Source organism: Neodiprion pinetum, chromosome 4 (genome assembly GCF_021155775.2).
Source record: "Neodiprion pinetum isolate iyNeoPine1 chromosome 4, iyNeoPine1.2, whole genome shotgun sequence".
NCBI lineage: Eukaryota > Metazoa > Arthropoda > Insecta > Hymenoptera > Diprionidae > Neodiprion > Neodiprion pinetum.
In genome coordinates, this window is record NC_060235.2 from 35409670 (window position 1) to 35425091 (window position 15422).

At 41.1% G+C, this 15422-nt stretch overlaps 1 protein-coding gene across 15 annotated transcripts in view; it reads left to right on the forward strand.

Annotated features, from left to right (window-relative positions):
- Positions 1-15422, forward strand: part of dnc (phosphodiesterase dunce) — a 216572-nt gene that overhangs the window by 140293 nt on the left and 60857 nt on the right. For 11 of the 15 annotated variants that reach the window (XM_069135689.1, XM_046623671.2, XM_046623672.2 and 8 more), the window contains 2 exons: positions 1791-1823; positions 2858-2878. The exons of 1 other annotated variant lie outside the window; for it this stretch is intronic. In XM_069135689.1, the coding sequence (XP_068991790.1) occupies positions 1791-1823; positions 2858-2878 (54 nt within the window). Of the gene's footprint in view, positions 1-1790; positions 1824-2857; positions 2879-10759; positions 11002-15422 lie in introns of those variants that run through there. 3 more of the 15 variants (XM_046623662.2, XM_046623664.2, XM_046623677.2) reach the window with 3 other exon arrangements.

Below are 15422 nucleotides of genomic sequence, written 5' to 3' on the forward strand. Positions count from 1 at the left end.
AATTTGAAAATTAATTTTGATTTGCTGTATTTCTCCGATATTACATGATTGTTTTCAAATACGCAGATCGTCGCGTATCAGTGAAAATAGAATTCACGGTTATTATTCAAATTTTGAGATCACCTCTTTTCTAACTACTCAACTATACTGAACGCACAAATTAAACAAACCAATGAGCGATAATGAAAATGAATTTAGAACTCGATATAATTAATTTTTGTTGAACCTTGATTTCGAATCACTTGTGACTAAAAAGCCCTTGGCAAATATACTTATGCATATTATGCGTGTTATTCGTTATGTATATATCATGCTCACCTGGGGTGAACGAAGGCCAAGGTAATTCAGCCCAAGACCGCAAACATTCGCGTCTCAATTCCTAACCCGTAGAGACATTTGAATGGTATTTTCAATCATAATTAATGTTCGACTCTCGGTTCTCGTTCTTCCACCCCGTTCTACCGCAGTTTTACCTCTTATGGAAATTATGACGTCACGGCTGACCCTGCGACTACGGTGAAATTATATAACAAAATGAGTATTCATACTTTTCTCGATACCTAACTCGAGTTGTGTCTAAACGTCATAAAGCGCGACTGCAAAAAAAATCCTTAACGATGGTTTGTCACGGGTATTTTTTTCGTATACTTTTTTACTCCACCAAATGAAACGGAGCTGATCCAACATAATTCACGACCAAATTAATCTGGCCATATCTATTTGCAGTTTGGATAATCTCAATAATTATCACTCGTTTCCAGTGAGGTTCCCTGAAATCTGTTTTTGCAACCGCAATGCTCGCTCATTTCAATCTTACGAATGAATTATTGAACTTTGATCAAGAAATTAATTCCTGACCGTGACACGGTTTCTGTAAATAGATTCTTGAGATGCCGAAGGCGTCGGCCCTTTTATCCTTCTTTCTCGATTATTTCCAATATCGATAAATCAATTACTTACCTACTTTTTCGATCGCAAGTATTTTCGATATCGAATGTTTGAAAGGCCCGAAAAAGGATTTAAAAACGGTATTGAATAATTATCATCATTTCTTTATTAAAAAAGATTCTAAGCAACCGTTGTGTCGTATAATTGTCACGGACATATTGACGGTGTTCGTTACATTTTTTTTTTTATTTTAAACAATCAAATTTCTTTTTTACAAAGCCGAATGAAAGGAAAGCAGTTGATTTTTCAAAAATTGTGTATAATATGAAGAAAACAAAAAGAAGTCGTATGGCATGTTACTCGTGTCAATGTAGGCGACTAATTTTATGTTTTTTTGTCATCCATTTGGTAATTATTTCATATCTTTTTGTCGCGTGTTTCAGTCTGTTAAAAATCATTTCTATTTCTACAATGTGTATCTGTGTGTAGTTAGAAGATATACCACATTGTTTTGGTGAGGGTATATGATGCTTGCAAAGAGAGTTGATTTATTTTCTATACTTTGTAACAATTTAATTTTTGTGAGCTTGGGTATTGGAACTGTCCTCTCGGAACGCGGTACCGAGTGACCTACGCTACAATTTACAATTCCCCAGCTTTTCTCCGACGGTACATAACTTGATGTTTTTAAGAATTTTTCATCGAGCTTGAAACCAGATTTTGCCGGTCTTATTTCTTTTATTCATCAGTTCTGAGATACTTGACGAATACATTGCGTAGCATCACTCGTTACTAAAGTCCTCGGAGTTTGTCAAAAGCAATGGTAAAACATAATCAATTAAACGCTTTTAGTGGGTGTGGGATATGATAAAGTCATTGCATTTGTGATCCTTGGGTTACAGGTTCAAAGAGACAGAGCCGCCTGTCGAGCGCGCGTATGTACTCTTTTCTATATTGCATTTACGTTTCTTAGTTCCTTCTTAGACGTTGACTAATGGGTTATAATCCACATAGCTAACACTACTTTCTTCTGTCGTATACAACACATAAAAAATAACAGCTTGTCACTATCAACTATAACGATATACCTACGTATATATTCTCAAAATTCTCGCTTCTGTACTTATATCGCCTAATGTCACAAAGTCTTTATTACTTTACTACGTACAAGTAGTTTGCATGTGTAGCAAAAATTTTCCTGTCGCATAGCAATTTATGTGCCTGTAAAACTTGGGGTGAATTTTCAATACCACGGACAAATATGTACGTCGTCATTTTACACGCTGTTATCTTTCAGTAAAATTAATCGTAAGTGATACTTAAATACGACGACCCTCGCAAGTCGACATCCGAGTTTGAAAATTCACCGTTTTCTTTGACACTCTGTAGCAAGTAACGCTTACCTGCTATTTTACTGACTACTGCTTCTTCAACTATTTCCTGACTCTATTTCTCTGACACCACACTGCACCAGATTTTCTATGAATCTGGGGTATCATTTTTTATACATCATACATTTATTGCCAATTGTTTCACTAATATTAAAATACGTATACTTAACCTAATGTAATTTTGTGACGAGTACACATCCCTTAACCCGAAAAATTTCTCATATGCGAAATTTAGAAAATTGTCATACTTAGATAATCGAGAGTGCGTATTCGTGAAGTTGTGTGGCTGAAATTTTTATTTCACGAGTAGAGTCCGCCTGTAAGATTCAGGTCTGATGTTTCTTATCGTCGAGACAGTTTCACGGTGCAAAATTTTAACCGTGAGTTACATCACGAGGCACAATGATGTAGTTATGACGTGAGATTCGATTGTGTACGTAAATTCCCTCTACCTACGTCGACTCTTCGATAAAGAGGTTGAAATTTTCATTTTACACTAACAAGGAGGGACGTGTATTCGTTGCAGCATGTCAATATAATGGAACTTTGGTGAAATAACAGTAAATTTTTATTTTCAGGATATTTACCGATCAGTACAGGTAAGTCGCTTCAAGTAATTCTAAACCTCCCATTCAGCAATTCAACGCCACAACTCGCAAAACGGAATTCTGTTGTCAATACCACATTTTATCTACACTTTTATGCAATGTTGCAATGATAATATTTCACACTATTTACAAGGCTATGCTAAAAAGTGCTTGAACATTTGTTTCTGACGGTATAATCGAACGGATCGGTCAAGGTTCCCGGATAAACATGATTTTTACCTATCAGTTCTTTTATTGCTGACATAAGACTGGATAGAAAACCCTCGTGGTTACTTTTCCCGTAATTTCCGGCTATTTTCACCGAATCGATTGATGCAAGGAAACAGAAACCTCGGGAAAGGGTTTTCCGTACCTTACATAAGACGATCTTATGTACTGAACGGTATTCAAATGAAAGCCGTTATGTACACATAACAATACATAATACCTATACTATGCTCGCGGTTAGGTTTCAAAGTGCTCAATACTCTCTAAATTTTACACCGTGAAGTGTCGCTTTTTCGCAATGAAAATCGAGTCACTCCAAGAGATTTTCACCCACAAAATATTTGGAGTGCTGTTTAATTCTTTCAAGCTTCTTTCTAAGTTTCCTCGTCCGGAGCGAGATTTCCCTCGAGAAAATTTTCAAGATCTCTCCAATTTTCTGAATATTTTTTCTCGACTCCCCATATAAAGTAAAACCTCGTTGAATTCAGAGTGGCTCAGTTTTCGCTCCACAAAATTTAGAGACTAATTGTGAGTAAGCTGAGAATTAAGCGATCTCTGAAAGTAGCCAATTTCGATCTGAAATTACGCGTGTACTCAACATTTTACTGGTTACTTTATCATTATTGAATCTCTAACGTGTACTGCGAGCTTTCACCCGATCAATTACGAATGAAAGCATTTACGCTCAAGTCGCAAAAGTTCCACAGCAAAATCATCAACGCGCCGTAAATTCGCGGGGGTGGTTTAGTGGTATTACCGTTCCCAGCCAAACCAATCTTCGTGATTGCGACATAGCACTCGAGCCCCCGTATTCATAATCTAACCTGCATTATACATGGCTGAAGGACGGAATACTTAATAACAAGTTGCGTATTAATCTGCAGGGAGTTCGGAATCAAAGCTTTTCACGACCCTAATTAATTTCCGGTTTTCGTGTCGTTTTCCAGCAAATACGAATCGACCAAAAGCTTTTCACTCTTCAATGGAAATTATTCTTCCAGCGTGCCTAACCGACTACCTTATTACACGCCTTCGAACGTTATATCGTACCAAAAGTAATACAGGATCGTCGTACCGAGTTGGCAACTTTGCAACACTTTATCTCGATACCGATAGGCCTTAACTTTTCACTTTACAACGCGTGTAAAAAGTTATTTTCCCGTCACTTATTCTTCCGCCTCGCGATCTCTTCGTTGTGTTGCAAAATTTCGACTGTCACTTATGCTCGGCCTGCAGGACGGGAAGCGATGAGAATTGTTTTATTATTTTTACATTGAAAGCGCCGAATAAATAAAAGTGATCAAATTCGGGTTAAACACCTCAAGAATCGTTTCTGCGTTTGACCGCGTGTTTTCCAAGTCGTCATGAACGAACTTTCACCTTTGCGTGCTTCGCCATGCTATTCGATTTTCGAAGGGCGTTGGCCGATCGTTTTATAATCAAAAAATATTATCCAATTTCACGTTACGTCTATTATACGCATTATAATACGTTCCGTGTTTATAAAAGCCTGTGTTCGCGTAATTGTTCGTGGCCTTTCATTACAACAACATCCCGGGGTATTTCGTAATAATTTGTTACCGTATAAGTAGGAAGCGTTTGCGAATCGACATGCTTTCATACTCGCGCTTTCACTTTCCAAATAAGCATTTTATTTCAATTTAATCGACCTATGAAGCCTGGATAACGTTAACGTGAAAACGTGCGATATGCAATACAACGATATCGCATGAATTGCCGCACGATGGCTCCGAGCAATATGGTCCTTCGGCATTTAATAATCACGAACGTTGTCGCGGAAGAAAAAAAAAAAAAAAAAAATTCACCCACCCGCACGTATATGTACGTATATCTGTACATATATACAGATATATTGGAGTATCGATTGAAGCCAGTTTGCTCGAGAGTTTACTTTTTCCGCAGGAGAAACGACGATGCTGCGGAGAATGAAAAATAATCACCTCGCTATACACCCGGTATAATAACGATTGAAGCTTGGATTTCAATCGTGTCATAGTTTGATACCCTCTCGAGTAATTACAAGTATAGAGTCAATTTTGAGTGTTTGGCTGTTTCATCATTTGAAGTGATACTCGAGGTAGCCATATTTGGAACGAAACAAACTTCATATCGAATGTCTAACAATAAGGGTAGATTGAAGAAAGGCTCGTCATTTCCTGTGTAAGAACCGGTAATGTCGAGACCCTCGAGTATTATGATACCAGAAATGCGTAGAGAATTTCGTTGAATTTAAGACTGAGTGATATCTATACCGGATATCTGGCAATGACGTCTGTCGCTTTTTGATCGCAGCTGCGTTTCTCAGTTTGATTCCAGTCAAAATCCGACCGAGTTGTTCAACCTCTCTCATATTTTAGTCATGAAATATAATTTCTTTATTCCATTCGCTGCTGATCTTAAGTAGCAGTTGATACGATTACTTTCAAATATACGTATACGTTTATATTTCGTGGGAACAGTTTTTCTCCTTACTTACGATGTAATATTTTTTTTTTCTTCTCCAAATATTTACACCATCCACGAGGTTTATCGATTTCGTTAACTTTTTTTTTTTGTGCATGTACAATATCACAGACTGCAGGGATAAGAGAACCTGCTAGAATAACTTAACCGAGCATATGTATAAGATGTGTGCTTACTATAGCCAATCGATAAAGCTGCTTGAGTACACCTCGCAGTCCAAAGTATTTTCGATCGAAAGAGCACGCGCATCGCGTAATTCCCCGTGCCACGTTGGAAGTAAAAATTATTTGTTATTACACGTGCCTTTGAATATAACGAACAAGCAGAAGTAAAAGTAAGAGAATTCCGTTTCGTTTAAACTTCGAATGAATATCGCGAATGTTTTGACTATGATACTCATAACGGAGTTAATTAAAAGTCGTGCCGATGAGACCGCAGTCTGGCAGTGTGTACAAATTAAACGGAACAGTTGAATGGACGCTGATCGAATTGAGCATTGTACGCATTTAACGTGAGAATTGCCTCGAGCTGAAACAAACAAACGGCTTCACGCGATAATATATCTAGATATCGTAAGCATCTAGGTATTGTGCAATTCAGCAGTGATACGTGAGTAGAAGCACATCGCGTGATGCATTCCAGGGTGTCTCGTTTCTCGTCGAATTCAGCAATTTTATACCTAGTCGATGTATCAATCACCGGCCGTGGCAATCCCTGGATGCCGCGTACAAAGCCTGAATTGCGCCTATGATGCAGGTTGTCAGCAACCGTTTTACCGGGAACGCCGCTAATTGTAAGTTGGAGGTGATCAGTCATGTTCTCATTACGGGTCACCCCCTCTGGCTAGTCGTCGCTTCCGAAGCTCGGGTAGTTCATTGAAACCCCAGCAGCAGCGACTCCTCCGCAACTCGCCTACGCTTGGAAGCTTGGAAGGTGAAAAAACGAGGACGTGGGAGTGCGGGGGCGGCGTTGGGTGGGAGGGGAAATTCGAAAATTCAGCACTTGCAGAATTTTCGAAAGCGAGTCGCCCGCACCCGTGCACCCACAACTTGCAGCGCGTTGCGCACTCTTGGCGCGCAGGTTTCCCGCGCAAATCGCTCCACCCTAACCCCCTCGCGTCTGCAGGGTCTCCTTGGATCAGTTGGAGAACACCCTGGCCAGTCTGACACCGCGACAAACGCGACTCGGTGAAGTCCCGTGAGGAACTGACCTGCCGCGAATATCTGCACAGACCCACCAACGTTGGGTTTGCACCCGAACGAACGCAGAACGCATCCTGCTGTTGTTGAGGGGATAGTCGTAGGTATGGTGAAAGTTGATCCAGCTAATGTAATGGACGCGAGGCTGTATCCTCATATATATATCTGCCGACATTTCAGCGAGTTCATTGACATGCTTGTATTCGGCATGCCCTTTGTCTTCCTCTGGTCGAGACTGTAAACCTTGCCGTGAGACGACAACGACTTTGTGTATTTTGAATTTTGCGAACACTCGAGGTTTCAAGTTTCTCGCTTCTCGAGCCCACCTTTCGGAAAACCAATGCTCGATGTTCACCGCGTTGCATCGCTATCTGCTCTGTGATAAGAGGTTCGATGGTGGAGATAGCCTGGCAGAGAAGCCAGTACGTGTATCGTGTCGGTACGTTGGCGTTGAACCGCTTATCCCATCCGCTTCAGAATTTTAAGTTTTTAGAAATATTGCCCGTAGATCGGTGCAGAGTTGCGGCAAGATCAATGGGCTCGTAGATAAGAAAAATTGTTCAACTCTCATCCCCGCTATCACGTTTCTGTTCACTTTCACGCTGGTCTTTCGAACTCGTTTTATTAATGGCCGCACACTTTCGTCTCAGGTTTTATAACTCGTCGAGAAATGTCTGTGACATGCGCTAATTATAATCACCTACAGTTAGCTTGCTTCGGCATCCCTGGGTTTGTCTTTATTGTTTTCAAAGTAACTTCGCGAACAGTTGGTGGCATATACTGCGCTACTTGGAACTCCGTTTTACTTGTTTAAACGTCAACGAGTTCATCTATCATCGTAGCATCAATTTGTCTCTACGTTATAAATTAATATCGCGACGGTACGGGTATGATCGATACACTATCCGACCATTAGATTTTCACGTAAAACTTTAGCCAGTCGTGTACTTTGTACTACGTTCGATATATGGTATAATATATCAGCTTACAATACACAGCCGAAGGAGATTTATTCCGCATGAAAGATGAGGGTTGAAAGGTAACGAGATTGAAATTTTGCCCATGAAACAAGTTAAGCCTCGGTAGAACGGGAATTATTTTCTTCGTACGTATAAAGTGGAACGCATTCGGTCCGTGTTCAAAATTCAATACCCAGGCTCGATTTTCATGAAAGCGAAACTGCGTTTGATGACGATTTCGGAATGATCCGGGCGAGTGAGTTTCCGATGCTTAAACAATGACTAAAGGAATTAATCTTCTCTATCTTCTTCGAAGAGTTTTCTATCCGTTGTAACACCGGGTGTAAGGTTCCTTTGCAAAAATTTAATTCGATAGATACGTTACGTAAGCCTATGGAGTAAGGAATCTCGAACGACTCTTGAACGAATGGCACGATGCACTTATGGTTTCGCAATTCAACGGGATGACTTGTGAATAATTCATGGCTTAGAATTTTCGAGGATTTATTACGCAAATCGTATTCACTGCTCTGCGAGCATGACTTGTAGTAAATTTGTCCACTATGCGGACTAATAACGATTAGATTACGGTATCGCTCATGATGACCTTTCGTCATTTACGACAAAATGTAGCGATGAAATATAAATTTTTCAAAAATTGATTCCACGCGTAGCACTTTTTGCATTATTACGTTTGTTTCGACGTTTGAATTACGGTGGAATTGCGTGGGAAAAATGTCTGAAAATATTTTTCCTCGTTACATAGGGCAACATAACTTTTTATGCAAACTATACTTGGAGTCACAGATCGCGAAATTTCTTAGCCCTCTCTTTCCAATGCGCAAACCTATAAACTCCCATACGACAGCAGCCAGTTTCGACGAGCTTATGAATAATGCGTCAGTACCAGTGACGTTAATCCGGTGAAGGACAAGTTGGGCATCGAACGGAAATAGACGACATATTATACTATACAGGCTAGGTATAACCAATTCGCGAATCTGTGGATGCATTCCCACGTCGGACGGCGCATCCAATATCCACGTACTCGGGATAGTAATGCAGGAGAAATTCTAATTTCATATACCTATTTCATTCGCATTCTGATAAGATGCCGAACGGTTGTGTGACGTCCAACGCTATGTTTCGCAAAATATTTTATCCCTTCACACTCTTCAACCCGCTGCATCGTCTTGAAGTTGATTATTGACGATGTTTTCCTTGCACTTGCGGCTAAGTCTATGGAATTATGCAAAACATTGCGAATTATTATGCAACAAAGTACAAATCAATCACGTCGGAAAAGTAATAACAGAATAGCTGAGAAAACACTCCGTTTATTGAAATTCGATTGTACGGATGCGCGATAAAATATCGAGTACAATCCAATTAGTTCGGTCTTCATTCCTCTTTTTCGTCTTCTGCCAAGTATGGTACTTGCCCCAGTTATGCAAAGAGTAGTCCAACGGAACCTCACCTAGAAGCGAAGGTTACAACGTATCGAAAATGTCGCGTGAAATGTTTATTGGTTGACAATTTCCAAAGAGAATTCACGTTAACGTCAAAGTTGTCTACCGAAATTGGATTGCCGACTTTTCACTTTGCTCCGGACTTTTGAATAACGGGTGATTCCGCTGCGGTGTTGCGAGGAAAAGAATTCGAATCGTGTCGCGGTGAACTTTCGTGGTAAATTTCGTGCGACATTGATTAATTGAGTTTAAGCCGATTACATGATGTGTAATCGTTCGTTCTCTCGGTATCCCAGAGTTCCGCGGGAGGAAACGTTGTAGAACGTTTTAAGAGGCTTAACCATAAAACTATATTGCACGGAGAAACTGGTATAATTTGGCCATCGCGACAATCTTTTCGTATCTTATTTTAAAAGGCGCTAAAGATTTTCATTCCCACAGCCGCGATTCAGAAAAGTATAATAATTTCGACAGGAAGTTCGCACCGAGACTCGAGTGAACTCACCCATACATCGTGCAAATAGGTATACAATAGGTACCCGTATGACGGTATTTTCACGGCGTAGAAGATCTACAAGTATGTCATCTAAATATAGGAGTCAATAAGGAGAAGATATTTTTCCAATTTTCAGCTTCCCCGCGCTTCGAAATAAATCATACAGCACGCTGCTCTAAGTGGCTTCTCTGCTCAGCAATATCAAAACATTGCTTATAGTTCCCGATGCGTATACATATACTATATTTAACCTAATTCAAAACATCGAAGCGATCGCAGGTATTATTCGATCGACAATCTGCGCATTGATTATTTTCATTGAAAGGTAATACCTCACCGGAAATATATGTTTGCTCTAACGGACGTGCATTAATATACATAACATACATATTTATTTTCAAAAGTCTCGCGGCAAGGTTACACCTTATACTTGTATAATATTATAACGCCGCGCAGGAAGGCAGGGAGGCTGTAACGATAATAACGGAGAGAGAGAGAAAAAAAATTTCATTGCAAATCAAGAAAGGAAAAGATTCGGTAAAGGAAAACACGGTCTAGTAAATCAATTACGTACATGACATGTTTCGTTTGCAGAAGTTTGACTGCGCAAATTGATGTAGTGCCGAATGCTCGTGTGGATTTGAAAAAATAACCGTGTATAAAGCCGGATAACATACAACCTTGACCCAAAAGCTGTTTCTCTTCAGTAAAAATCGATCGATCCCTGCACTGTGAGAAACAGCGCCTTCGGTGTTCTGGCTCTTCTCCTCTCGCGATACCGCGTCGTTGAAGAAGAATAAGAATAAAATCAAGAAGGGGAGGAAGAAGAAGAATAAGAAGAACTGCGGTAACCAGTGTCAAACATTCAAAGCCGTGATAATAATTGGAAAAAAGGGCCCTCGAGAGTGAGAGGGCGGGAAAAACAGGCTACAAGGAGAGAAAAAAGAAAGAAACGAATGCCGCAACGAGAAGAGGAAAGTAAAAAGACGCTGAAAAAATGATGGCAGAGAAGCACGTCCTTTGATAGGACTTTCGCGGAAGCGATGTCTGGATGCAGCGACGGGGAGGACGGGGACGGAGGAAGGGGCGAAAGGGGGGCGGGAGGCTTCTCGGAGCTCGCCACCGCGGCCGGGGGTCTGAAGAGGTGCGGAGCCGGAATGAGCTCCCCTTCGTTGGGGGCCGGAGCCAGCGGCGGGGGCGGCTTGCCCAGAACCCTCTCAACGTCAGCCCTTCGAGTTCGCCCGCCCCGCAGGGCACTTTTCTGGGAACAGTGCTTTGCCGCGCAGTCGAAGCGGGATTTGTAAGTGCTCATGACTTTTCTTTACCGGCGTTACCCATACCTGCAGCCTCGTATGTTATCGCCTCCCTCTCTCTCTCTCTCTCTCTCTCTCTCTCTCTCTCTCTCTCTATTTTACTCTCTTACCCTTTTACTTCTTTTACTACAATACCTGTGACGTACCTACACGTCTGTGGCTGAACTACGTCGTCTTTCACTCCGCTGTCATTGATTCAATTTGCACCGATGAAATTCATTCCAGTCTTAATTATTCGCGAAGAAAAGAGTATATGGGTAGGTATAATAAACATACGTGTGTGTGCCGAAGCAAGGGATGAAATTGCCGTTGCAGTACGACGATTATTTCGAGATTGCTCGTCATGCTGCGACGACAAATGCATCTGCTGCTGTACCACATTCAAATTTTTAGTACACACTTTTCTCCTCAGTGATTTATTTAATTTGTATCATTCAATTTTATGTGATTGAAGGTTTATTTCGTTACGACCACATGATTATCCAACGTTGTATATTCAGGCAATACAATCTTATACGAATTTTCGATAATGCAAAATGAACCATGTGAACTTTGTTCAACTCGAAACAGCAGATTCGAGTCGACTGTGTAATCCTGGGTATGATACCTTAGCACTGCAAATTTTGGAGACGATTTATTTGTGGCTAATTATTGACCTTCCTCCTTCACGGGGAGAAGATAAGGAGCAGATTTTACTCAAAACTGTGGAATGAAAGGGACACGTGAAGGTTTTTGGTAAAAAAATAACCATGTCAACTACGTTTTTTACTATAAATGTAGAATAAATTTTACTCCGCATACTTTGGTTCTTACTAATTCTAAAGTGAATTCTGCATTTTACGAAGCATATTGAGCGACGAAACCTGAAGTATCCTGCTTCTCCTGCACTTTTCAGTAAAATCGCCTCTTTTATTCTCCTCGTGATTTTCATTTGAAATCTATTGGATCCGACTATTAATCTTTTCCGCCAGGAGAACCAATCTCTTACGCTTTGAACTTCGTCGTCGTACCCACGTGAAATGCTTTCTTTGCTTGCTACAAAATTCACCGCGCGTCATGGGGTCGGCAACCAAATAATCTTGGGCGTTATCGCGGTAGTCCATTTTCAGAGAGACGTGTAGTCATTCCCGAAGCTTCAGAAGTTATGAAACTGCGATTACAAATTGGGTCTCAGGATATTAAACCACCGAGGCAATCTTTCTGAAAAAGAAAGTCCCCACTTTCCCGTTGGAGAATATCGGATATCAGCTGCAGGATCCGAACGTTGTGACGTGACGTGAAATATCGCGGAAAGTAATTGAGTCTCCGTGCGGAGCATCCGTTTGATCCGAAAATATAAGCATTACGAAAACAATCGGGTCGAAAAGTGTAGAAAAGATAAAAAAGGAAACCAACCTGCCTGCGCCGCGGGCACGAGATCAAGTATAAGATAATTGTATTTCAATCTCGCATAGTTTTGTGCGTCGGAAATTGCAACGATGCAATAAATGTTGTTGGAGTTTACTTTGATTCTCGTTTTACAAGAGTGAAAAAAAAAAAAAACATATTACGTTACAAGTATTCGTTCGACTGCGTGATTCCGGTGATACAAAGTGTTGTTATTTATAGGTAGTGAAAGATAATTTCAGCTTTTCTCTCCGGTATCGAAGAAATATGGAAAAGGAGCGCCGTTAAGGTCGAATTAAATAGTGTTTATAACCTACGCCATGGGATACGTGGCCTTTGAAGTGAAACCGTACGTCGGTACTAAGAAGATCGTTCGGGTTATTCACGCACCACGTAATGTGACGGCCGTGTTCGACGTCACGGAATCACGTTTCATAACGTTCTATATGGGCTGAATCTCTCACACATTCAGAAGAATAAATATACGGGAGAAGGAAATATTAATTCCACATCATGTATAATTCATTCCTGCGCCATTAGTACCTACTACGTTGAAACGAGCTGGTATTTTGCCTCGTCGAAATTTCGCGTCAAATAACGAGGAAGAGGAAAAACAGATGAAAGGACTTGATACTGAGAGTGGAAAAACAGGGAAATTCAGGTCCATGTTCTTACCCTCCGGAAAGTTAATTTACAACGGAAATTTCGACCCTCAATGAAGACAACCACGTTTTTCTAAATATAGGCCTCGACAATTCACGAGATATCGAGATGCTGCTGCTCTCTAACCTCGCAAAGTAAGTTCTCATTTTACAGTGTCGCTGTCGAAATCTCGACAACTCGCAGTCAAAGAAAAATACATCTGTATAATATACCGGCGAAGTGAAAGCAGATGAATTGAATTTTATCGAGAGTGCTGTGTAAGGGTTCATTCTCTTTTCTTTTTTTTTTCTTTATTTTCTTCATTCCTCATCATCTTCACGTAGGTGGATTCCAACTACGTTTCTACATCAGGAAACAAAACTGGGAGAAATTTTCTATTACCCTGCATTACACGCCCCCGCGTTACGATGAGTGAAACGCGAGATGCTGGGGTGTTCGCAAATTTTTATCCCCTTCTACCCACAAGCAGCTGAATTACAGCTTTTCCGGGGATCTCATCGGGCGTGAAAGTCCCGCTAACAACTTACCCGCGTTCATGCCCACCGTATTTGCAAGGGAAACAAACGGATGTGAATTGCGTCGAAGTTCGCCGTCGGTTAACGCTTCGCAAAAGTTTTGCAGACGGTGAGGCTGGCAGAGTTACAATGCGAATCGGAAATCGTATAGCGGTCGTCCGAATTTGGTTCCATTCAGTTCTGCCCGTTTCACCGCGGTCATTCAACGGAATAACAAGCGAAACCAACGAGCTGATCCGAGGCATTTAATTGGCCATCTAGATACGCAGAGCTGGAAATCGACGCCTCGTTCCTTTGTCCAAAGAATTCAAAGTATTTAGCGAACGCCTGAGTGAGACGATTGAGTTTATTGATTCGATCGCACGATCGTGTTCGATACTCGTTTCTTCTGCAAATATCGACCCATCGCATGTACGGAAGGCCTGATTCGGACTTTTGAAGATCGGAACTTCGTGCTGAGGCCGCGATTCGTTCGTTAATTCCGTAGACTTTTTCCAATGCTGCTTGCCTTCGACTGCCGAATCATGATTTTCATCATGAACCTTCGCCGCTCCGCAGCAACAACTTCCAACAACTCAAACTTACCTACGCGCGGGAGGGTGAATACCTACCTTTCTAGGGAATTACAACTTCTCGCTAACTGAATTTCATTGCTCGAGTTCTGTTAGCTTAAGCCGCGCGAATTTGAAGCTTCGTAACGAGTGCTCGCTGTCGGCTCACGGTAATCGCGACAAGTGCGCGAAAAATACACAATACGTAAAACGAACGTGCTTTGAAGCGTTTGAAACATGAGAAATCACGACGAGCGAACCTTTGATTAATTGAAAAGGTTTACGGGAATTTTTCACCATCTTCCGTATCATTATTCTTGTCATTTAGTTTGTTGCGATTCTTTCAACGATCCGCTCTTATGTAACAGCAGATTTGCACGTCGCGTACAACACACGCTTGTATTCAGAACAATGACTTCAAATTTTCGCGGCCAGTCGAGCTGGAAACGTGACAAGAATTCGTACCGCATCAAAGTTCCCGGTAGGTAGCGGAAAATAGTGAATCCTAATATCGCCACGCCAAAATTGGACGACTAATTCTCAGTTTTGGAAATTTTTAATGAACGTGGAAAATTGACTCACTTCCTTGACGACGTGACGTAACTCGACGCAGATACGAAACGATTTCTTTTTACGGTACGAGACTACAACAAATCTGACAGGCGGTGTATTCACGTTTCATTACGGTTGGAAAAACTGAATATTCTTTTTTCTTCATATGAAAATTAATTCTCTTTGAGCGTACCAAACAAATAAATAACGATGAATTGCTGCCCTCATAGTTTCACGGAAATAACTCGCAGTTGTGCAAAATTCCAAGTCAAGATACCCTACTTTTCAAGCATCGATTGAACGTGCTGAGTTCAAATCGATACATCGATGAGTCTATAAAAGAACGAGGTTGCACTCGAGCGATGAACTTTGTTCGTGGTGCGAGGTTGAATAATGAATCTGAAAAACAATTTCAGTATTGTGTATCACAAGTTCAAAATACCTCCACTCAAGGTAACGGACTCCGATCCTTAGACTTGAAATTCGGGTGAATAATTGCGAATGCTCAATGCTTTTCATGCGGGCACTGCGAACGATCAAAAATAGCCTTTCCATGCACCTTGGTATAATTAATTTACGCCGGATCCATGTAATCCCGAGTTTACTTCGATCGCCTGAACTTGCATAAAGCGCGGAGTAATTATAGTAGAAAAATGCAGATATCCGAGGGTGAGATACCGGATGACCCAGTTGAGGAGCTTGTAGTCAAGTCACACTCTGACCCTGGCACAGGGCATCATA